This window comes from Sebastes fasciatus, chromosome 2, assembly GCF_043250625.1.
Source record: "Sebastes fasciatus isolate fSebFas1 chromosome 2, fSebFas1.pri, whole genome shotgun sequence".
NCBI classification, from domain to species: Eukaryota; Metazoa; Chordata; class Actinopteri; order Perciformes; family Sebastidae; genus Sebastes; species Sebastes fasciatus.
Window position 1 is genome coordinate 5,537,535 of NC_133796.1, and position 23,083 is coordinate 5,560,617.

General features: G+C 38.5%; 2 protein-coding genes across 2 annotated transcripts; one reads left to right on the forward strand and one right to left on the reverse strand.

Annotated features, from left to right (window-relative positions):
• Positions 1-1,948: 1,948 nt before the first annotated feature.
• LOC141782700 (pleckstrin homology domain-containing family F member 2-like) lies at positions 1,949-6,126 on the forward strand. The gene is made up of 2 exons (XM_074659341.1): positions 1,949-2,321; positions 5,138-6,126. Exons 1-2 carry the CDS (start codon positions 2,075-2,077, stop codon positions 5,737-5,739), a joined length of 849 nt encoding a protein of 282 aa, XP_074515442.1. The 5' UTR covers positions 1,949-2,074; the 3' UTR covers positions 5,740-6,126.
• A 3,468-nt stretch (positions 6,127-9,594) lies between these two features.
• Positions 9,595-11,435, reverse strand: LOC141782723 (pleckstrin homology domain-containing family F member 2-like). Its single transcript, XM_074659371.1, has 2 exons — positions 11,063-11,435; positions 9,595-10,635 (listed from the first exon to the last, which is right to left on the reverse strand). Exons 1-2 carry the CDS (start codon positions 11,307-11,309, stop codon positions 10,037-10,039), a joined length of 846 nt encoding a protein of 281 aa, XP_074515472.1. The 5' UTR covers positions 11,310-11,435; the 3' UTR covers positions 9,595-10,036.
• Positions 11,436-23,083: the final 11,648 nt, after the last annotated feature.

Here is a 23,083-nt window from a genome sequence, read left to right on the forward strand (position 1 = left end):
GAAACACAGTTGAAGCTGCTAAATGCAGGAAGGACAGCTGCAAAACAAATTGCCGATGTGTGAATGCGTAATTTAAGACTTATTAATTTAACGGGATACTCTAAAGTCAGATATAGTCGTCTAGATGGGGCAGTGATATTGTAAATATATAGGTATATATATAGGACTATAATTGACACTTCAATATGCTCTTTGGTAATGATGTGGCAGGTATGACTATTTCAGCCTTCTTTCAGCTGCGTCCCCGTCTCCGGCGGTGTAAGTAAAAAAATAAATATAAAAACATAATTCAAAGCGGTAAACACCCACAGCATACAGCCAACTGTCCTTCATGCATTTGTCAGTTTAAACTGTGTTTTTTAGTCTGGATTATGACTTAAACGTCTTTGTATTTGTGTGATATTATCATACAATCTGCGCACCGAGCTCTGATTGGTCAGTAGACGGTACTTTTAGTTGATCTCTTATCTGGAACATAACCTGCTCCGGAGCAGGTTAGCTGTTCTGCATCAGTTAACATGGCGATGGTAAGAAGTGAAAAACCCTGAAGTTACCTCGCCAACCGCAAATCCTGCCTTGTAGTACAGGCCTCTGGAGTCATAAATGCCCCCACCTCTTTTTGATTCACGTGATACTTGTAAACTAGTGGAATTTAGGGGAGATGCTTCATTTAGACTTACAAAGTCATTTGGAACAAAAATCCATTCATCCATTTGCTTCCGCTCATCTGGGGCCGGGTCGCGGGGGCAGCAGACTAAGACGTCCCTCTACCCAGCAACGCTTTCCAGCTCTTCCTGGGGGACCCTGAGGTGTTCCCAGGCCAGACGAGATATATAATCTCTCCAGCGTGTTCTGGGTCTACCCCGGGACCTCCTACCAGTTGGACGTGCCCGGAAAACCTCCAAAGGGAGGCGTCCAGGAGGCATCCTGATCATACCCTCACTCATGAACAAGACCCTGGGATACTTAGACTCCCTCGCTTGAGGCTTGAACTGATCAGCTGTGGGATGCAATGAGTTAAATTATTCTTAAAGGTTAAAAACGTGCTCTTGTGTCAACATGTTCGCCACTTGGCCTTACTGTAGCCGTGCTGGCTTGGGTGGAACTTAGGTGGGGCGACTTGGGTGTGGTGACTAAAAACTGTTCCACCTGTTTATGTTCGAGGCACACAGCCTGAAGGGAGAACAATTTAATGAACGTACAAAACCACAGAATGTTCAGATAAGTAATGAGACAAGAGTTGGCAGCCTGTGACAGTCTAATCCTTTTCTTTTTACTCCAGCTGCTCAGCTAGTTTGACAATACTGCATCTGTTTGTAAAACGTGAGCTCTCGTCAGGTAGATTTTACTCTAGTTTCTAGTCACTCTATTGGTGTATCAGATTGCCTTTTGTATTTCCAGTTTCTCATTTTGTGGCCAGTAAACATGTATAACCTCAGTATATACCTCAATATCACATATTGTCACTCAGATGTTTAAAAGGTGTAGATTTATTTTGAATTGCGTTGAGATTTGGTGAAATAGAAATATAGATTCACCAGTTGATATATCAATGAGCTATAAATAGTGGAAGCCACAGGTTCCTTTGAATTTATCGTAGTCAGTCAGAAAACAACCTCCAGAAGTCCTGATAGTTATTAGATTCAGTCAAGAGACACGACTTATGTGTAAAATCAGCACATAAAAAGTGAAATACCCAGCAGAAAATTAATTCCAATTCTAAAAATGTTCTGTAAATGCCGATTAACGTATTTCTTGTGTCACTTTCTATGAATTCAAATAGCATTTTATTTTTCATTTAACCTTTATTTAACCGGGGAATGCCTTGTCTTAAAGCTGGACTTACGTTGGGCAGTCCTACTGCTTCACCACAACGCGTCACCACAATCAAGACGTCAGCACGACGCGTCACCAAGCCAAAGACTTTTGTGCTCGAGCCCAGCCGCTTGCCTCATCAGACAGACGAGACGAGCACATGACAACATCTCACACCTACAGAGGCGTGGAGCTATCAGCAAAACCAGGCTGACGACAGCTGACTGTTGACTTGTTTACTAGATCCAAAGGACACACCATGGTGGAGCAGCTAACGTTTGCCCAGGATAACCGGCAGCGGATCCACGCTGTTGAGAACTCATTTGGGCCGTTGGGGAAGCCCCTGTCCATGCCGGGCCGGGTTCTGATCGGAGAGGGCCGGCTGATGAAGATGAGCCGCCGGGGGCCACAGCCTAAAGTCTTCTTCCTCTTCAACGATGTGCTGGTGTACGGCAGCATCATCCTGAACGGCCGTTGGCACAAAAAACAGAAGATCATCCGTCTAGGTGAGCAACTCATCTGCTTCTCCAGAACACTTGATCCAACTAGACATTAGGCTGAGATTAGGTAACTTCAGACTCCCAAAGAAAAAGGTAAACAAGAGCCAAGCCAGTTGGTCAGCTGTGTGTGTTTATTTATATATATATTTAGAAATGTGTCTACACCGGTAAGAAGAGAACCCCTATCGTAGGACTGAAAACTCGGGGTTAACCCTGAAGGTACCTCACTAACCCCAAATCCTGCTTCGTAGTACAGACCTCTGGAGTCATAAATACCCCCACCTCTTCTTGATTCACGTGACACAAGTCATTTGGCGTTAGCCAGGTTTCACATAGGCCCATGCAAGTAGTAGAAAGTGATATATGTATATATATTTCAAAGTTAATTTATTGTGATTTTACAACACGGGGTTATGCACCAAAATGCAGTTGCAGTCCCTTTATGCTATGCTACATAAGAAAAGCAAAAAGATTCATGGCTATTTTTTATGGTGGGGTGTGGAGGATGAGTTGATGAGTCTCACATCGTGAGGAGAGAAGCTGCTCCGTAGTCCAGTGGTACGGCAGCGGATACTTGTGTATCTCCTGCCAGACGGCAGCATGGTGAACAGGCTGTTGCTATCCTTCAGGCTCTGCGCAGGCACCTCACCTCACCGATATCACACAGTTCATTTACAACCCTGGATTTCCAAAAAAGCTTTTGATACAGTTCCTCATAAAAGACTACTGTCAAATTAAAAATCCTATTGTAGAGCAGAGCAGGGTGAGTTGAGCCAATTTTTACTTGCGAGGGAGTGACAGTTAATGTCTCCAACAAAAAACATGTACATATATTTCAGGATGTGGTGCATCCTTGGGAATGATCACTTTGCATCTAAAATAACCAGTTTTCAAAATATGACTTTCCAAAAAAATTGGTATTGGAGCCTAGGGAAATGTTAAGCCATAGTGCGGTACACCTAGTCTATCAATCATACCTGTCTGACACTGGTATGAGGTTATCAAAGAACTCGCATTGTGCCTGAAGGCAGTGGCTCTGCAGAGAGATGTTGCTTTAGGAGGGCGGCATATATACATGTACGACTAAAATGTGAACCAACTACATCCTACAAAAGGTTAGCAGTTGATTAGTCTATATGTTCATCTTTTTATTGATCCTTTATTGAACCATTGCAGTTTATATTGATATTTACATAACAAGTTGAAGCTAAGCAATCTAATTATATATAATTATGAATGGCTCAACTTCCTCCAGGCCTTTTGCCTCAAATTACCACACCGCGGGCATTTTAACAAACCTGTTTCATCCAGCAGTTTAGAGCTAACGCCGTGCTAACTGTATAGCCTCACATCGTAACATCCTAAAGCACTAACTCTTTTTCATTTATTTTGATTTAAATCATTCCTACTAATGTGTTTCTCTGATAAGAGAAAAAAAAAACATCTTCACACTTGCTGTGAAAGCACAAAACGAGCTTCCACCAGAGGTAGTGCAGGCTCCTTCAGGTAACTCTTTTAAAAATAGATTGGCTAATTCTGGTCAACAAAGGATGATCACTGATTTGTGATTATTTGGGAAATTGTTATTTTTAAAAAGTATATTGTGGTATTATTTTGTTGTATTGTTTTTTTGTTGTAGATGGAGGGTCTGGTGTGGCGGATTTATATCCAGATTTTTTTATGACATACTATACTATGACATTTTGATGACATTTTTTTTTTATATACAATGACATCTTTTTAATGACTTTTTTTATGACAACCTATACCATGACATTTTATGATACTTTTTTAATGGCAGATTATACTATGACCTTTTTTATGACATTTTTTATGACATACTATACTATGACTTTTTTATGATTCTTTATGGCATACTATACTATGACATTTTTATGGCATACTTATACTATGACATTTTTATGACTTTTTATGGCATACTATAGTATGACATTTTTTATGACTTTTTATGGCATACTTTACTATGACATTTTTATGACTTTTTATGACATACCATACTATGAAATTTTTTATGATTCTTTACAGCATACTTTTCTATGACTTTTTATGGCATTCTTACTTTGACATACTATACTATGACATTTTTTATGACATACTATACTATGACATTTTTCATGATTCTTTATAGCATACTATACTATGACATTTTTATGACATACTATACTACGACATTTTCTATGACTTTTTATGGCATTCTTACTTTGAAATACTATACTATGACATTTTTATGGCATACTATACTATGACATTTTTTTATTCTTTATGGCATACTATATTATGACATTCTTATGACATACTATACCATGACATTTTTTATGATTCGTTATGACATACTATACTACTACACTACACTATACTAATATTTTTATATACTTTATTATGAGTTTTTAAAGACATTTTTTTTACTTTTTGTGACATACTATAGTGACTTTTTTAATGATATTTTTATCTTTCTTTTTTAATATTAACTTTTTCAAGCAATTAGGGTTAGGTTAATTAATATTTGAGGACTTTGGTTAGTTTTAGGTGTTTTGTAGGTTGTGAATGTTACTGTATAGCCTAATACATGCGGTAAACATCTATTCTTAAATATAAATAATCTGCTTAGTGTCTGGGCTCTTATTCTCAAGCTTCAGATAGCTTATCAGGGTTTCCCATTTCACATATCTCCATTATAGCTTATTATTGTATTTGAACAGTTTGTGAATAAACTGAAACTGACCAAGCTGTAAACTGGGAAGTTCTGTCATGTCTCACTTTCCTTCGCTGACATGCCGCATATTTTGTTTTCGTGATTTCAGAGGACATCCAGCTGGAGGACTTGGAGGACGGCATCAAAATGAGAAACCAATGGCTGATTCGCACACCACGCAAGTCCTTCTACGTGGCAGCCATCTCAAACGAGGAGAAGCGAGCTTGGATCGAACACATGGAGAACTGCCGGTCCAGTCTGCTGCAGAGCGCTGGCTGCAGGCCTGGGTCCACCTTCGCCATCACCTGGATCCCTGATCGGGCCTCTGCGGTCTGCATGCGCTGCTCCAACAGGTTCTCCGTGACCCAGCGTCGACACCACTGCCGAAAATGCGGCTTTGTGGTGTGTGGTGGGTGCTCCAAGAAGCGAGCGGTAATCAGCCACATTCACCCGACTAAGGTGTTGAGGGTCTGCACCATGTGTCACTCGAGTCTTACGACGCTGGACGCCAAAGAGGTGAATCGTCTGAGGTTAAGCAGCACAGAGCAGCTCGGCTTGGATGATGATGATTACGTGGAGGCATACAGTGAAGAAGAGGACGCAGAGGAGCAGATGGAGGACGATGATCCCAGCATGTGGGTGGACTCCCAGATGGAATCTCTGTCCACCTATGTCTACTTCAGACCAGAGCATGTGAAGCCCAAAATGTAAGCACATCAAGAGTGCTGCAGCCACTCAGAAAAAAAAACTTGTATTGGACTTTGGGTCTTTCTTTAACATGGACACAATACTGCTGCACCTTTGTGCAGTAGGAGCAAGTAAAAAGACATTTTCACTCTGTCATAAACATGACTAGACAATAATGTATTAAGTAGAAGAATTTTGTACATAGTGTATTTATTGATGTGAATACTTTGTCTTTTCACATTATTCTGTTTGTGCAACACTGTTGCTGTGAAGTCGTCGCTTGAGTTCAGTCTGCCTTTCTAGATTTTTATTTAAGTCTGATTTCAGTAACGTGTGAATATGTCAGTGTTTGTGTACATGAAATCATTTGGACTTTAACCACATTAAACATGTGAAAGCCTCACAAAAAAAGTTTATAGCTATCATTCCAGTACTGATTCAAGAATATACAACAGATCTTTCCTAGAAGTGATCACGGATTCTGACTGTACCTGTAATAAACAAAAATAAACATGTGTGGAGTGTATTAAATCCTTCTTATTATCAGTAATGCTGGCAAATATTGCAGCCACTGTGTAGATACTGTACAGTATACACATGGACTTTTATGGACTTCATTTGGCACTGTTATCAAAGCCAAGTAGCAGCTAGGAGGTTAACACAGCATTTTACATTACTCTTTTCTCACTTAGAATAACTCCCTTTACTTGCATTACTCAGTGCTGACGAAAGAGTTTAAGGAAAAAAAAATAAGTTATAGTACAGTATGTAGAACATTTTCACGAGAAAAAGTAATACTATCGTATGACAAAAGATTTTACCAAAGTATGTCGAAAAATTTCATGAGAAAAAAGTCATATTATAGTATGTTGAAAAATGTCATGAAAAAAGTCATAGTATATTATGTCAAAAAAGTTCATGAAAGAAACGTCATCGAAAAATTTCCCCCCAAAAAATCATAGTATAGTATGTCAAGAAATGTCACCAAAAAAGTGTCATAAAATGTCTCGACATACTATACTATGACTTTTTGGTGAAATTCTTGACACATAGTCATGACTATGACTTTTTTTTTCGTGAAAATGTTCTACATACTATACTATGACCGTTTTCGAAATACTATACTATGACTTTTTTATACTTTTTTTCGACATACTCTACTACGACTTTTTTTCATGAAATTTTTCAACCTACTATACCTTGACTTTTTTGGGTGAAATTTTTCGACGTACTACACTATGACTTTTTTCATGGCATTTTTTGACATACTATACTATGACTTTTTTTGGAGAAATATTTTGACGTACTATACTATGACTTTTTTCATGACATTTTTTGACATACTATACTATGACTTTTTTTGGTGAAATTTTTCGACGTACTATACTATGACTTTTTTTGGTGAAATTTTTGACATACAATACTATGACTTTTTTCGTTAAATTTTTGAATATACCATAATATGACTTTTTTTCATTAAATTTTTCAACATACTATACTATGACTTTTTTTGGTGAAATTTTTCAACATGCTATACAATGACTGTTTTAATGAGATTTTTGAACATACTATACTATGAATATGTCCATGAGATCTTTGACATGCTATACTATGATTTTTTTTGGTGAAATTTTTCATCATACTATAGTATTACTTTTTTTGGTGAAATTTTTTAACATGATATAGACCATGACTTTTTTGTCATAAAATTCTTTCGAAATACAATACTATGATTTTTTTTGGTGAAATTTTTCGACATGTTATACTATGATTTTTTTGGTGACATTTTTTGTCATACTATAGTATTACTTTTTTTGGTGCAATTTTTCGACATGCTACAGACTGACTTTTGTCATAATTTTTTTTCGAAATACTGTACTATGACTATTTTTTCATGAAATGTTTAAACATGCTATACCATCACTTGTTTTCATGTAATTTTCCACATACTATGTACTATGACTTTTTTTCATGACATTTTTCAACATATTATACAATGACCTTTTTTCAACATACTATAATATGACTTATCACTTTTTTCGACATACTATACTATGACTTTTTTATCACTTTTTTAGACATACTATACTATGACCTTTTTTCGACATACTGTAATATGACATTTTATTACTTTTTTCGACATACTATACTTTGACATTTTTTTTAATATTTTTCGACATACACTATGAACCATAAACTGACCTTTTTCCTCAAATTTTTCGACTTTTTTTGACATACTATTCTATTACATTCTTATAGCTTTTGTATGATATTTTTATAACACTCTATACTATGAATGTTGTGTTACAATGTAACATTTTTATGACATACTATACTCTGACATTATTTTATGATATATTATGTTGTGAATTGTTTGTGATTTTCTCATATTAAATTATGCTATGACATTTTTATAACTTTTGTATGACATTTATATGACGTATTACATGTTGACATTTTTATGACTTTTGTATGACTTTTCATGATATCCTATTTAATATTTTTTGTAAGACATTTTTAAGACATACTAAACTACAATGAACCAAGTCCAGTTGCTGCTGATTTAACCCTTACTCAGATACCATGACCTGGATGATTGAGAACCTTCATAAACAATAAACTACAATGTTTTTTATATGACATGCTATAGTAGGACTTTATGACATTTGTATGACTTTCTTATGATATTCTATACTATGACAGTTTTATAACTTTTGTATGACATTTTTATGACATACTATACTAAGACTTTTTTATGACTTTTGTACGACAGTTTTACAAATCTATAACTTTTTATGACTTTTTTCTATGAGATTTTTCTGGTATAAAATACAATAACATTTTTCATGAATTTTTATGGTTTGCTATACTATTCGTTTTTTATGACATATTTCATGACTTTTAATCACATACTCTACTTTGACTTTTTTTATGGCTTACTATTCTATGAGATTTATTATAACTGGCTATGACATTTTCATGACATACTATACTATAATTTCATAGTATACTATGCCATTTTATGACATATATTGTGAGTTTTTATGAGCTTCACATTACATTTTTATGGCATACTTTATAACAACTTTATGACATTTTTATAACTTTTTATGGCTTACTACACTATAACTTTTTATGTTACTTTTTGTGATACTTTTTTAATGGCATACTATACTATGACTTTTTTTATGTCATACTATGACTTTTTCTCTTTTTTTTTACCCCTGGGTCTTTTACTGGTGTTCTATTTCTATACTATCCCATGTATACTGAATCTGTGTTCTTTTGTTTAATAATAACAAAGGAAGTACAGCCAAGTAGCCAACTAGTATAAAATAACATGATGTTGTGGGTTGGTTTTCTTCCTGTTTCCTCCAAAACAGTGAGTTTTTAAAAAGGTTAACATATAGAAATGAATTTTCAGCAGTGGCTTAAAACAAACCACAGATTCAGATCTGATGGAACAGGAAAGGCTGTTCCAAAGTTTAGTAGCTCATGAAGGGAGCCAAGAATCCGGGTGATGTGGGACCAACAATTAGCCTAGCTGCTGCATTTGGCACCAATGAGCTAGAGATCACTGAGTTATGCAAGTAAAGAGGGAGTTAGTCTAAGTGAGAAAAGAGTAAGGTAAAATGCTGTGTAAACTTCCTAGCTGCTACTTGGCTTTGATAACAGTGCCAAATAAAGTCCATAAAAGTTCATAGTGTACAGTATCTCCACAGTGGCTGAAATAATATTTGCCAGCATTACTGATAATAAGTAGGATTTACTACAGTCCACACACGTTTATTGATGTGTATTACAGCTACAGTCAGAATCCATGATCACTTCTAGGAAAGATCTGTTGTATATTCTTGAAGGATTGATAACTATAAACTCTTTTTATGAGGCTTTATCATGTTTAATGTGGTTTAAGTCCAAACAATTCCATGTACACAAACACTGACATATTTACAAGTGACTGAAATCAGACTTAAATAAAGATCTAGTAAGGCAGACTGAGGCTGACCTCAAGTGTTCTCGTCAAAATCCTTTGACCACATTATCAGAGAAAATCAAGCGACAACTTCACAGTAATAGTGTTCCCACAAACAGAAAAATGTGAAAAGACAAAGTATTCACATCAATAAATACACATAAATACATATACTGTACAAAATTCTTCAACTTAATACGTTATTGTCTTGTCATGTTTATGACGGAGTGAGAATGTCTTTTAACTTGCTCCTACTGCACAAAGCTGCAGTAGTATTGTGTCCATGTTAAAGAAAGACCCAAAGTCCAACACAGGGTTGTTTCTGCTACAGCACTCTTGATGTGCTTATATTTGGGGCCTCACATGCTCTGGTTTTAAGTAGACATAGGTGGACAGGGAGTCCATCTGGGAGTTCATCCACATGCTGGGATCATGGTCCTCCATCTGCTCCTCTGCCTCCTCTTCTTCACTGAATCCCTCCACGTCATCTTCATCTGAGCCCATCTTCTCTGTGCTGTTTCCCCTCAGACGAGTCACCTCTTCGGCGTCCAGCGTCGAAAGACTCGAGTGACACATGATGCAGACCCTCAATACCTTAGTCGGGTGGATGTGGCTGAGTACCGCCCGCGTCTTGGAGCAAGCGCCACAGACCACAAAGCCGCATTTTCGGCAGTGGTGTCGCCGCTGGGTCACGGAGAACCTGTCGGAGCAGCGCATGCAGACCGCAGAGGCCCGATCAGGGATCCAGGTGACGGCGAAGGTGGACCCGGGCCTGGAGCCAGTGCTCTGCAGCAGACTGGACCGGCTGTTCTCCATGTGTTCGATCCAAGCTCGCTTCTCCTCGTTTGAGTCGGCTGCCACGTAGAAGGACTTGCGTGGTGTGCGGATCAACCATTGGTTCCGCATTTTCATCCCGTCCTCCAAGTCCTCCAGCTGGATGTCCTCTGAAATTATGAAAAAAATTGCATTTTAAGACAAGGTAATAAAGATATGGACACTATTGAATGGTAAACAAGCAGTCAAGAAAAGTGAGACATGACGGAACTTCCCAGTTAACAGTTTGTTTTTGAAAGATTACAGCTATCTTTTGTTTCATAATGTCATCTAATCTTTTGTTTCATAATGTCATCTAAACAATGTCACTGCCTGTAGCTGCAAGCTTACAGAGATGTAATCAGAGTAGCCCACAGCCAACTGGCTTTCAGCGTGAACTGTTTTCACCCTTAGTTCTAATTCTTGTTCACTTTTTACAGTCAAAGCATTTCAAAACCTTAAAAATGATGAAACAATTAAGCCTAATCTTTCTCCTCAGGAGAGTTTTTTGTCAAGTTGGATCAAGTGTTGATGAGCAGAAGCAGATGAGTTGCTCACCTAGAGGGATGATTTTCTGTTTTTTGTGCCAACGGCCGTTCAGGATGATGCTGCCGTACACCAGCACATCGTTGAAGAGGAAGAAGACTTTAGGCTGTGGCCCCCGGCGGCTCATCTTCATCAGCCGGCCCTCTCCGATAAGAACCCGTCCCGGCATGGACAGGGGCTTTCCCAAAGGCCCAAATGAGTTCTCCACGGCGTGGATCCGCTCCCGGTTATCCTGGGCAAATGAAAGCTGGTCCACCATGGTGTATCTTTGGGTTTAGTTAACAAGTAAACAAGAGTCCTGTTGTGTTTTTGCTGATAGTTCCACGTCTCTGTCGGTGTGAGACATGTGTTTGTCTTGTTTGTCTGATGAGACAGCAGCAATGCAGAAGCACTTATAAAGGCTTCAGCCTTGGTGACATGTCTTGGTGACGCAGTGGGACTTCCCAACGTAAGTTATGCTGTAAGACAAACCCATTTTACAAGAAGAGAAGGGAAGGGAGGGAGCGCCACTTAAATTCATGAGAAAGTGACTCAAGAAATGATGTTATCATGCCATCTTTCACAGAATGACAACATGTTTACACCTAGAATTCCTTTTCTGCTGAGCACTTCACTCTTTACGTGCTGATTTTACAGAAGTCATGTGTCTTGACTGAATCTAATTATTTGTCAGGACTTCTGGAGGAAATTTGGAAATGTTTGACTGACTATGATAAATGATGAATGATGCTGTCATACTCAATGCTCATTAACTATTAAAAGGCCTAAAATATAAACATAAATAAAATATAAAATAAAGTTTTATACATTTATGATAGACATATATACATACATACATCATATGTATGTATGTATGTATGTATGTATGTATGCCTATGCATGTATGTATATAACCATGTAGGCATGCATTTATGTATGTATGTACTGTATGAATGCAAGTTTTATACATTTGTGGTAGTCATACACCGATCAACCATAACATTAAGACCACTGACAGGTGAAGTAATAACATTGATTATCTCGTTACAATGGCACCTGGCAGTGGGGGGGGAGGGATATATTAGACAGCAAGTGAACATTTTGAACTTTGTGTTGGAAGCAGAAAAAATGGGCCAGCGTAAGGATGTGAGTGACTTTGACAAGGGCCAAATTGTGATGGCTAGACGACTGGGTCAGAGCATCTCCAGAACTGCAGCTCTTGTGGGATGTTCCCGGTCTGCAGTGGTCAGGACCTACCAAAAGTGGTCCGAGGAAGGAAAACCAGTGAACCGGCGACGAGGTCAGACCCGAGGCTCATTGATGCACGTGTGGAGCGAAGGCTGGCCCGTGTTGTCCGATCCAATAGAAGAGCTACTGGAGCTCAAACTGCTGAAAAAGTTAATGCTGGTTCCGATAGAAAGGAGTCAGAACACACAGTGCATCGCAGTTTGTTGCGTATGGTGCTGCGTAGCCACAGACTGGTCAGGGTGCCTATTGGCTGATCGGTGTATACATACATACATAAATTACATGTATGCATAGGTAAATGGTAAATAGACTTTCCTAGTCTTCCAACCACTCAAAGCACTTTACACTATGTTAGCATTCACCTATTCACACACACATCCATACACTGATGGCAGATGCTACCATGAAGGTGCCAACCTGCCCTTCAGGATTTCATCTAAATACTCATTCACACACCAACGGCCAAGCCTTCGGGAGCAATTTGGGGTTAGGCTTTCTTGCTAAAGGACATTTCGACATGTGACCGGAAGAGCCGAGGATCGAACCACCGATCTTACGATTGGTGGACAACCTGCTCTACCCTCTGAGCGCTGTGGCTCAGTTTTAAAGTCAGAGTGAAGATCCTGGTATCATATGGAACTAGAAAACCATGTCATGCTAGCTTGTCGCGAAGGAGGCTAAATAACGCTCCAAACTTACGCTAAATTTTGGCGAAGAAAAACTGCCATGGCCATTTTCAAAAGGGTCCCTTGACCTCTGACCTCAAGATATGTGAATGAAAATGAGTTCTATGGTACCCACGAGTCTCTCCTTTACAGACACGCCCACTTTATGATAATCACATGCAGTTTGGGGCAAGTCATAAGGCTCGTTGGAAATAAACTGCGCCTCGCCTCGAAAGTAAACGAGATCAGGCGGCAGCAGCAGGGGGAGGGGACGAAAAGCTGTGGTCAAGATGGACAGTTTGCAACCGTTTCCAGCAGCCTTCAAAGAATTTACAGGAATTCAGAGAGATAGTTTCATCCTGTTAGATCCGATCTGTAGGACACTTGTACTTTTCAGACCACGTTGGGATTTATTTAGATTTGTTTATAAATATATGTGGAAATGTGCGTGAATCTGGCATTGGATTCAATCCTTTATTATTTTTATGACTGCCTTGGAAAGCACTTTGTAATGAGCAGTCTCTTTGATAAGTGCTTATAATTGATCTCAATTATTATAATTATTATTATCAACCATAGAAGATACTTTTGTTAACAGATGAAACCTTAATTGCACAACATGAGACGTTAAATATTAAAATTACACAGGAAGTTGTGACTTTCTACAACACGTGGTGTTTGCTGTCAAAACTAAGAGCCAATCAGCTCTTTGATCAGGCGACAGCCAGGCGTTTCCCATAATGCCCTGTGCCTTGCAGTCGATGGAGAGAAACTGGGCAAGTCGGGATCAAGTCGGACACAAATCTAACCGGCATGCATTGCGCGGCGAATGCTGGTGATCTATTCTGTGCAGGCCTGGCTCATCTCGAACGAGCCTCTTGTCAAGACAGCAAACTGACACACTGACAGCTGTTGTTGCCTGTTGGGCTGCAGTTTTCCATGTTATGATTTGAGCATATTTTTTATGCTAAATGCAGTACCTGTGAGGGTTTCTGGACAATATTTGTAATTGTTTTGTGTTGTTAATTGATTTCCAATAATAAATATATGCACACATTTGCATAAAGCAGCATATTTGCCCACTCCCATGTTGATAAGAGTATTAAATACTTTACAAATCTCCCTTCAAGGTACATTTTGAACAGATAACAAAATATGTGATTAATTTGCGGTTAATCGTGAATAACTATTTTAATCGGCTGACAAAAAAATATAGTTTTTAAATAAATGTATCTGCTTATAATAGGACACAGTGGTTCACAATAAAATGGTGTTAGGTTTTCACTGGAACCTTGTTAGACTGGTATTTTCCTAAACCTCTAAGTAAAAAAGTCCCTAGACTGAGTGAACAATACACACCCTTCAACATGCCTGTTGAAGGGTGTCTCTTTCCATTCCATGCAACAAACATTAGTGTTATAAAACTGGTTTTTACCACCAGCGGGAAAAGCCGTAACAATGACTCATGGCTTTGACTGAGGTGTCAAACCTGTTTGACTTACTAAACCTGCCAACACGGAAAAAGGAACATATTGTTTTTGTTCCGTGTTGGTAAGAGTACACCGTGACCTGAGAGCGACGATGTAATTCAGGCAGTACTTATCTTATACAACACATGCATTTGCTTTGTGTAAAGGAACTCTTTAAAAATATCCTATTGTGAAGCACTAACAATAGAGAGTTCCTTATAATAATAACAATGATATTCGATTTTATTTATAGAGCACTTTTCCTAATAATCAATGACATGTTACACAGTTTAAAATGATCAGAGAAAACAACACACTAAAAATATACAACACACAACATTAATCACACGTTAGCCATCACTACCAAGTACTCACAAATGTTTCTGGTACTTTTCTCAGATCTCCCCTAGTTCTTATTATTCCAGAGTAAGGGCTCAGATTTGAGTAAAACAATTCATATTTATTGATTATGGTCATTTATTTGGTGTAACAAAAGAAAATATTGAATGCAAACGAATTCTTCATACCTGGTCATATATTATAAGTCATAATCAATGTATATTACTCGCTTATAATAACAAAATAATAAAGAATAGTGTAAGATCTGGTTCTGTATCTGGACTGTTCACAGTGGTGGAGTACTCTATTAAAGTACTATTTGAAGGTACTTGTGCTTTATTTGAGTTTTTCCATACTGTACTACTCCACTGTATTTTAGAGAGAAATGTTGTACCTTTGACAATATTAACTACATGTACAGTACATGTTTATGCATACAGACTATTCCACCTGGACCATTGTTAACATTATAATGCATCAATAATAATACTCCAATGCTCTAATGTGTATAACACTGCATGAAAGGGGGCATTTTCCATAATGAGCACCTTTACTTTTGATACTTAGAGTATATTTATATATTTGGCTTATAGTATTTCTGTACATCAGTAAAGTTTTTAATGCTGGGCTTTTACTTGCATTTTGTATATTGCAGTATTACTCGTTATTTAGTAGAAGTGTCTGAATACTTTCCAAGGAAACTGCACACAGACTTAGTTTAAACCACAAAGATTTCAGATAAACGAGAAGGAAACAAAGTGTGTTAATCTAAGATTTCAAAAACGTCACCACCAAAACATTTCTCAGAGTAGTTTCCTCTTTATATAAACTGCTTTTCTAAGAAAATGAAGCCAGATATCAACCTTGCTCCAGGAAAAGACAGAAATGCTTCTTGCTTGTACTGTTTGTTTTATTGAAGTGAGTAAAAATGCTGCATAGGCTTTGTCATATTAGGTTTATTTCTGTAGAAAGTAGTAGAAGTGTTGACTCTTTTGATCTAGAAGACAGGAAAATTCTGGACTACTTCTCCAATCAGCTATTTAACCAGGCAATAAAGGGAAAATTACTGGGGCTCACCACTAAAAACAATCAGTCATCATACAGGAAAGGAAGTGCGACAGCTTGAGGACTGGTGCACCGGTGCACGTTACACACTCTCCGAATTAAAGAAGAAAACTGAATCACTTTTTCTAGTAGTCATGACTTCAGTATGCTGTAATTGTGAACTGTCTAGCAATTATGTGACAGTTGATAATTACAAGATCTGCATCATGTCCAGGTCTATTGAAGTCAGCAGAGTTGTTCTTTAGAACCAGAAAGTCACATCCTCATGGAGGAAAACTATATTTGCAGCCTGAATCATTTCTAGCAACAGTCAGCTGCATTTAGATTTAGATTGTGTTGTGGGAGTCAGGGTATATAGAAGTTAACCACTGGATAAGTATTATTGAAACCCAACCTATGACTTAACTAGAAAAGTGCACTCAGTAGGGTGCAGATCTTCGCCAGGTGTGTCTCCATCTCCCCTCGAAAGATAACAAAAATGGGGGATTTATTTTAGTGGATCATAACATATTGGGTATGGAATTAATCTGCAGATCCTCCAGTTCAAAATGAACCCAAACTTTTCTATAGACAACAGTTTTTAAGTCACAACAAAGGTCAAAATGTGGCCTGCAACAGACTAGGTAAGACTTGTGTGTGAGCCTAGCAGTTGTTGATCACTCAAAGCCGGTTAAGAGGAATCAGCAGTCAATGACGGCATAAAATAGGTTTTATAGTTAATAAAAAAGTTTTTTTCAAAAATTGCAACCCAGTTGTCAGAAAAAATGTTGGCATTGGATGTTTCTGCAAACCATGGATAGGTTGAATGGTGACATTTCTGAACCGACAAGGCAAAAGTGAGCATGGCTCACATACCCCCACTCACTGCTTGATCCCTACTAAAGTAGGGCCAAAGGTTTCGCCCTTTTTGGAACTAATGGAATTAGTCTATTGAGCACAATCTAGCTTGTTACTAGCTCACCTTCCCCAAGTCCAGGGTGGCCAAAATTTTTGAAATTTTAGGCACCCTGGAATTCTAACCCCCAAAAAGCACAACAACACCACACTGTCAACCATCATACCAAATTTGAAGTTCCTAAGTTAAATAGTTTTCGAGTTCTGCTCCTGAACAAAATAGATGTCCTACACATAGACACGTAGAACATACCGCCTGAGGAACAGCATGTACCCTGAGGCTATTAGGCACCTAAACTCTAATGCATAGGAGGAAATTAAGCTCCAGTCAACACACACTTTAGGAATGCCTTGCACTAGACACATTAGGGGAAGTTGCAATAGCACAAGGCTCTTCACAGTATTTTAGCATTTTAGGATCTTATTGGTTTGAATGATTGTATAAATGCATCTGGTTGTCTCCTATGTACATTGTTTTTTGTTTTTTATATGTGTGTGCTTTAGTTTGTTTTTAATGAGCACTGCACCGAAACAAATTCCAATCAACTGTGGGTTGACATAAAAGTATTGAATTCAATAGAAGTCGAAAAATCTCAGTTTTTGGCCAAAATTTCCAAATTTTGGGCACCCTGGACTTCTAACCCCCAAAAGGCACAACTAGACCACACTGTCAACCATCATACCAAATGTGAAGTTCTTAAGTTAAATAGTTTCCGAGTTCTGCTCCGGAAATGAAAGTATGACATGCAAACGGACGGAAGGACGGACACGCGGAGTGCTATATACCCCCGACTATGTTGTTGCGGGGGTATACCAACATAACAACGTAATGTAACATGTTACGGTCTTAGAGTGACCGTTCGATATTGTTATTGTTGTATATTGCTGTGCTGCGCTCTCTCTTTTGCTCCTATTCTTTTGGTGCGCTCTGCTGTGCCTCCTCACCGAGATGACGTCACGTCTGGGGATCCCCTTCAGGGCCACGCCTCCGGACCGCCCTCAGGTGGATACCTCAGTTTCCCGCCATTTGTGGTCCTGCCTCCGATACGTCACCACTGTGTCTACCCCTCCACGGCCGGGGCGGGAACTGGCCGAATCGTTTAAAAGATGACCGGAGATGAACAACAAGTGTGGCTGTGATTACGCTTGATCAGTCCACCTCGTTGCTTCTTTGTGTGTGGTTAACTTTGTAATATAGAAGCATTTGTTATTTGGTTGGAACTGGGCTAAAGAGAAGCATTTAGGTCACATAGTAATGTGCTAGTTGGATAGTCTTTTCCTCTGTGTAATGCACTAGTTTAAGAGGTGGCTGCCATTCGTGTGTTTTGTTTATTAGTGTTGAGAGCAGTTAAAATACGGTTTTATTTCTTGTTTATATTTAGTTGTTTGCCAGCTCAGTTGGTAAATTGCCTGCAGCCTGTTTCTATCATATGCATTTAACAATAAACGGCTACTTTACGCCTGATACCATCGGCTCATGTTGCTTCCCTTATGCCTAGACCTAAATGGGACGTAACATAATGGGGGCTCGTCCGGGATAATTGTAACCAATTCCCAAGCTAATAGTAGCTGTTAAATTGTTTGTGAACAATCACAGTAAATTTGTCATTCTATAGGTGACCTAATTGTTGATTAGATGATGGCTCCCTTTGACCTGGAACGGTTCGTAGCTCATCCCACTTGGGAACAAATTGATAAGTCGTAAAGATGACTTGCTAATTATCGCTAATCACTTCCAAATCTCTCCCTCTCTAAACAGTTGTTAAAAAATGAGCTTAAGGCTCAACTAGTCGGTAAATTGGTGGAACTGAGGGTTCTTGATTTGCCGGCTCTGCCTCCTAAGGTGGCTGTGCAGGACCATGGTGCTCTGAGTGAAGCTGCGGGTAGCAGTAGCTTTCCTGAGGGAGAAACTCCCCGCGCAGCTGGCGCATACGCTGATAGGGGCGTTGATGGTAAGGGAGATGGGGTGTTAAAGACGCCTGTCACTCTTCCACGCTATGATCCTCTGTCATCTTCTTCAGCGGGATCTCGCGATGAGGCCCGTCTTAAAGTGCGTTTGGCACGCCTCCAAATCGATCCTCGGAAAAAGGCACAGGTCCGACAAGCACACTACCAGTTGGAATTGAAACGACTGGAAATCAAAGCAGACAAAGCCATCAAGCTGCGTCAGCTTGAGCTTGACTCCCAGAGAGAAGCGCACCTGTCCGAGGCTCTCGCTGTGTCTGCAAATGCGCCCTCTGTTTCTGCTGGTTCACCTCATAATTCGTTTGACGTAAGTAAACACATATCTTTGGTGCCATCATTTAGAGAGAACGAAGTGGATTCATTTTTTTGTGCTTTTGAATGCATTGCCACGGCTCTTTACTGGCCGCAAGATATATGGGCCCTGTTGTAGGTCACATAGTAATGTGCTAGTTGGATAGTCTTTTCCTCTGTGTAATGCACTAGTTTAAGAGGTGGCTGCCATTCGTGTGTTTTGTTTATTAGTGTTGAGAGCAATTAAAATAGGGTTTTATTTCTTGTTTATATTTAGTTCTTTGCCAGCTCAGCTGTGATTCTTATTTCAAGTTTGCAGTCGTTTTTGTTTTATTAAGTTATTGATTTCGGCGCCATTAGAAGCCCGTTCCTAAGTTACATTTTGTCAGCACTTGTGTTTGCTGCAACTTGTTGGTAAATTGCCTGCAGCCTGTTTCTATCATTTTAAATTGTGCATTTAACAATAAACGACTACTTTACGCCTGATACCATCGGCTCATGTTGCTTCCCTTACCTCTAGACCTAAATGGGACGTAACATAATGGGGGCTCGTCTGGGATAATTGTAACCAATTCCCAAGCTAATAGTAGTTGTTAAATTGTTTGTGGACAATCACAGTAAATTTGTCATTCTGTAGGTGACCTAATTGTTGATTAGATGATGGCTCCCTTTAACCTTTCTCTAAACAGTTGTTAAAAAAAAGAGCTTAAGGCTCAACTAGTCGGCAAATTGGTGGAACTGAGGGTTCTTGATTTGCCGGCTTCGCCTCCTAAGGTGGCTGTGCAGGACCATGGTGCTCTGAGTGAAGCTGTGGGTAACAGTAGCTTTCCTGAGGGAGAAACTCCCCGTGCAGCTGGCGCATACGCTGATTGGGGCGTTGATGGTAAGGGAGATGGGGTGTTAAAGACGCCTGTCACTCTTCCACGCTATGATCCTCTGTCATTTAACAATAAACAGCTACTTTACGCCTGATACCATCGGCTCATGTTGCTTTCCTTACCCCTAGACCTAAATGGGACGTAACATAACAACATAAGGTAACAACCGTAACAACCCAACAAAAACACTATAGTTAGATTTAGGACCCATCCACCTACCTTACTGCTATTTAAACTACGTCACTCGCTCTGACCGAATGAAAAAACTTCGACATTCAACGCATCCCTGGTTTGCTGAAACGTACAAGGCCAATATTTTTTTCAGGGAGACTGGGCTGAAAATTGCCAGAAATTACCACAGAAAATATCAGGCTGATGGGTCCAGCAGTATTCAAGATTAGCCATGGACAGACAGACACACAACCGAACGCATGATCTCCTGGGGAGATAAAAAATTTAATGAATAAAGTTGGTGTTGTATCAGATGGGCTGATTTGAGGTGGACTCACTTAAATCATCTTGTGAGGATGCTGTGCTGTGTGTGCATGTTCATAATTGTCATGTAGAGCAGCTGAAGTCGACATCAGCATGCGGATGTGGCAGTGTATTGTACTGTATCTGTTAAAGAGTAATACAGAAAGTAGGTAGTATATCTCAGTGCCATACAGTATATGTGTGAATGTTTCAGTTCTAGTGTAGGCCTTTGCTCATGTTTATGAGGCTGAGCAGTATTGCAACGCCGTTGCCTCGTATAGCAACCCTGCGGTAATATTGCATCAGGAGGTAAAACTATTTGTTTTGACTGTTCGGAGAGTGAGACATTTAGAAATACATTAAATAGATGTCAGTTATAATAAACTATCAAGATGATTTTACACACATAGCCCATGGTTTTATCATTTCACATCCTTGTTTGATACATTATGCTGTTATGTTTTGGAAAAAGTACCGTTTATTTGAATTATCTTTTATTTAAGGCTGTCAATTGATTAAAATAGTTAATTGCGATTGATCACACATTTTTTTATCTGTTCAAAATTTACCTTAAAGGGAGATTTGTCAAGTATTTAATACTCTTATCAAAGTGGGAGTGGGCAAATATGCTGCTTTATGCAAATATATGTATATATTTATTATTGTAAATCAATTAACAACACAAAACAATGACAGATATTATCCAGAAACCCTCACAGGTACTGCATTTAGCATAAAACAATATGCTCAAATCATAACATGGCAAACTGCAGCCCAACAGGCAACAACAGCTGTCAGTGTGTCAGTGTGCTGACTTGACTATGACTTGCCCCAAACTGCATGTGATTATCATAAAGTGGGCATGTCTGTAAAGGGGAGACTCGTGGGTACCCACAGAACCCATTTACATTCACTGATCTGGAGGTCAGAGGTCAAGGGACCCCTTTGAAAATGGTCATGCCAGTTTTTCCTCGTCAAAATTTTGCATAAGTTTGGAGTGTTATTTAACTTCCTTCACAACAAGCTATTATGACATGGTTGGTAACAATGGATTCCTTATGTATTTCTAGTTTGGCAACTGTTTGCTAACACATTCAAAATAACAACTTAATAAATGTCGTGGCCAAAGAAAAATAATCAATAAATGCGGCTTTGAGCTTGGTTAACACAAACATCTGTGATACAATTTATAAAATTAAGTGTTCATTACTTTTAAAGACATGTAAGTTGTTGTTTTTTTCCTCATTCTTGTCTTGAACAGCTCTACGTGACTCCACACAAGAGTACTTGGCAGTCCCAGAGACATGAGTCACCGATAAGGCAGAGAACACCAGCGCCCCCTACGGTGCCCGGTCAGGAAGTGAACAAATATTCAAAAACACATCTGCTTCACAGGGTGCTGGATTTGGGTGAATTTCTAAATGCATTGTGTTGATTCTTCACACCCAACCTCGGCCACAGCCATATATTCACAGTATGTTGACAGTAATATCCCTGATACTAAATGTAATGATATCAGAGGAATACTCTTTTATTGTCGTAGGTTGGGAAGGATTTTCTGGAGCGAGGTACATCATGCTTTTGGACAGTTGGTTTCAATACACCTAGAATATTTATCATGAACTTGTACCATATAGATTTAACACCATATTCACTTGTCAGACACTGTTTTCACATTTTAAATTGCTTTAATTTTCAAATGATTGGCTTTGATATGGCTGAGACTGCCCCTTGGAATTAGGGGTAACTCCCAAAAGTGCATTTAAAGGAACTGTATGTACGTTTTTACACGTATATATGTTTTTTTGATCGTTTTTATTGCCAATGTGTGAACAGGTTGTAACTTAACCTAAAAAACGAGACATTCAACGACTTTCTGGGTTGCAGGATGTTTTTTTCCAGGATGTGATGTCATGCACGTGTAATGGGTCTGAATCTGCGTTGTGTTGTGTATAAGGTAAGGACACACTTCCTGAGATGGTCTTTGAGCAGTTTATTTTCCCACCAGCAGCAACAGCAACTGTAGTTGTGAAGAAACAAAACATTCACAGGGTCTCTCTTGCATTCATGACAGGGAATGAAATTAGCACCTGCCACCTGCCTAATACAGGGTCAATGTTGGCTGTGGCAGGTAAAGATTTCAGGTCACCTGCCACCATGGCTGGCTTTTATCATCCCTCTCTGGCCATTTTATTCTTCTTTTTAAATTGTATTTTATCCCCAGATGTTTCTTGTTTTTATAATCCCTCTGTTGTATTTTATTATTTGCTGATTTATTGCTTTTGCTGTTTTTTGTTTTGTTTTTCTGAAAGCACTTTGTAACCTTGTTTAGAAGAGTGGTATATAAATAAAGTGTATTTATTATTATTATTATTATATATTAAGAAATATTATTTTTAAAAAGCAAAAAAAAAATAGTCAGTGATTAAAGTTACTTTATCCATATTTCTACTGTCTCTTACCACTGACTCAGTGTTGACTAGGTGTGGAAGAAAATACTGAAAATATTATGATATATATATATATATATATATATATATATATTGCAATATTATGTATCACAATTTTTCTCAAAAGCCCTGTATTGATTTATAATCAATATATATATTAATTACATATAATTATTTTAATTGCAAAGAGAAATTCAAATGCAGATCCCACTGTTCTGATTGCATAAAAATGTTTTTTTTTTAAAGTACTCAGATTGTATGCATATGGTGGTGTGTTCTTTATACTGTTTTCCTAAAATTAGATTTTTTAAAAATC

Excerpts from the sequence above, each read along its gene's own strand:
- LOC141782700 (XM_074659341.1), top strand. The coding sequence starts at position 2,075 with ATGGTGGAGCAGCTAACGTTTGCCCAGGATAACCGGCAGCGGATCCAC. Across the intron at positions 2,322-5,137 it reads ACAGAAGATCATCCGTCTAG|AGGACATCCAGCTGGAGGAC; the intron begins GTGAGCAACTCA and ends TCGTGATTTCAG.
- LOC141782723 (XM_074659371.1), bottom strand. The coding sequence starts at position 11,309 with ATGGTGGACCAGCTTTCATTTGCCCAGGATAACCGGGAGCGGATCCAC. Across the intron at positions 10,636-11,062 it reads ACAGAAAATCATCCCTCTAG|AGGACATCCAGCTGGAGGAC; the intron begins GTGAGCAACTCA and ends TCATAATTTCAG.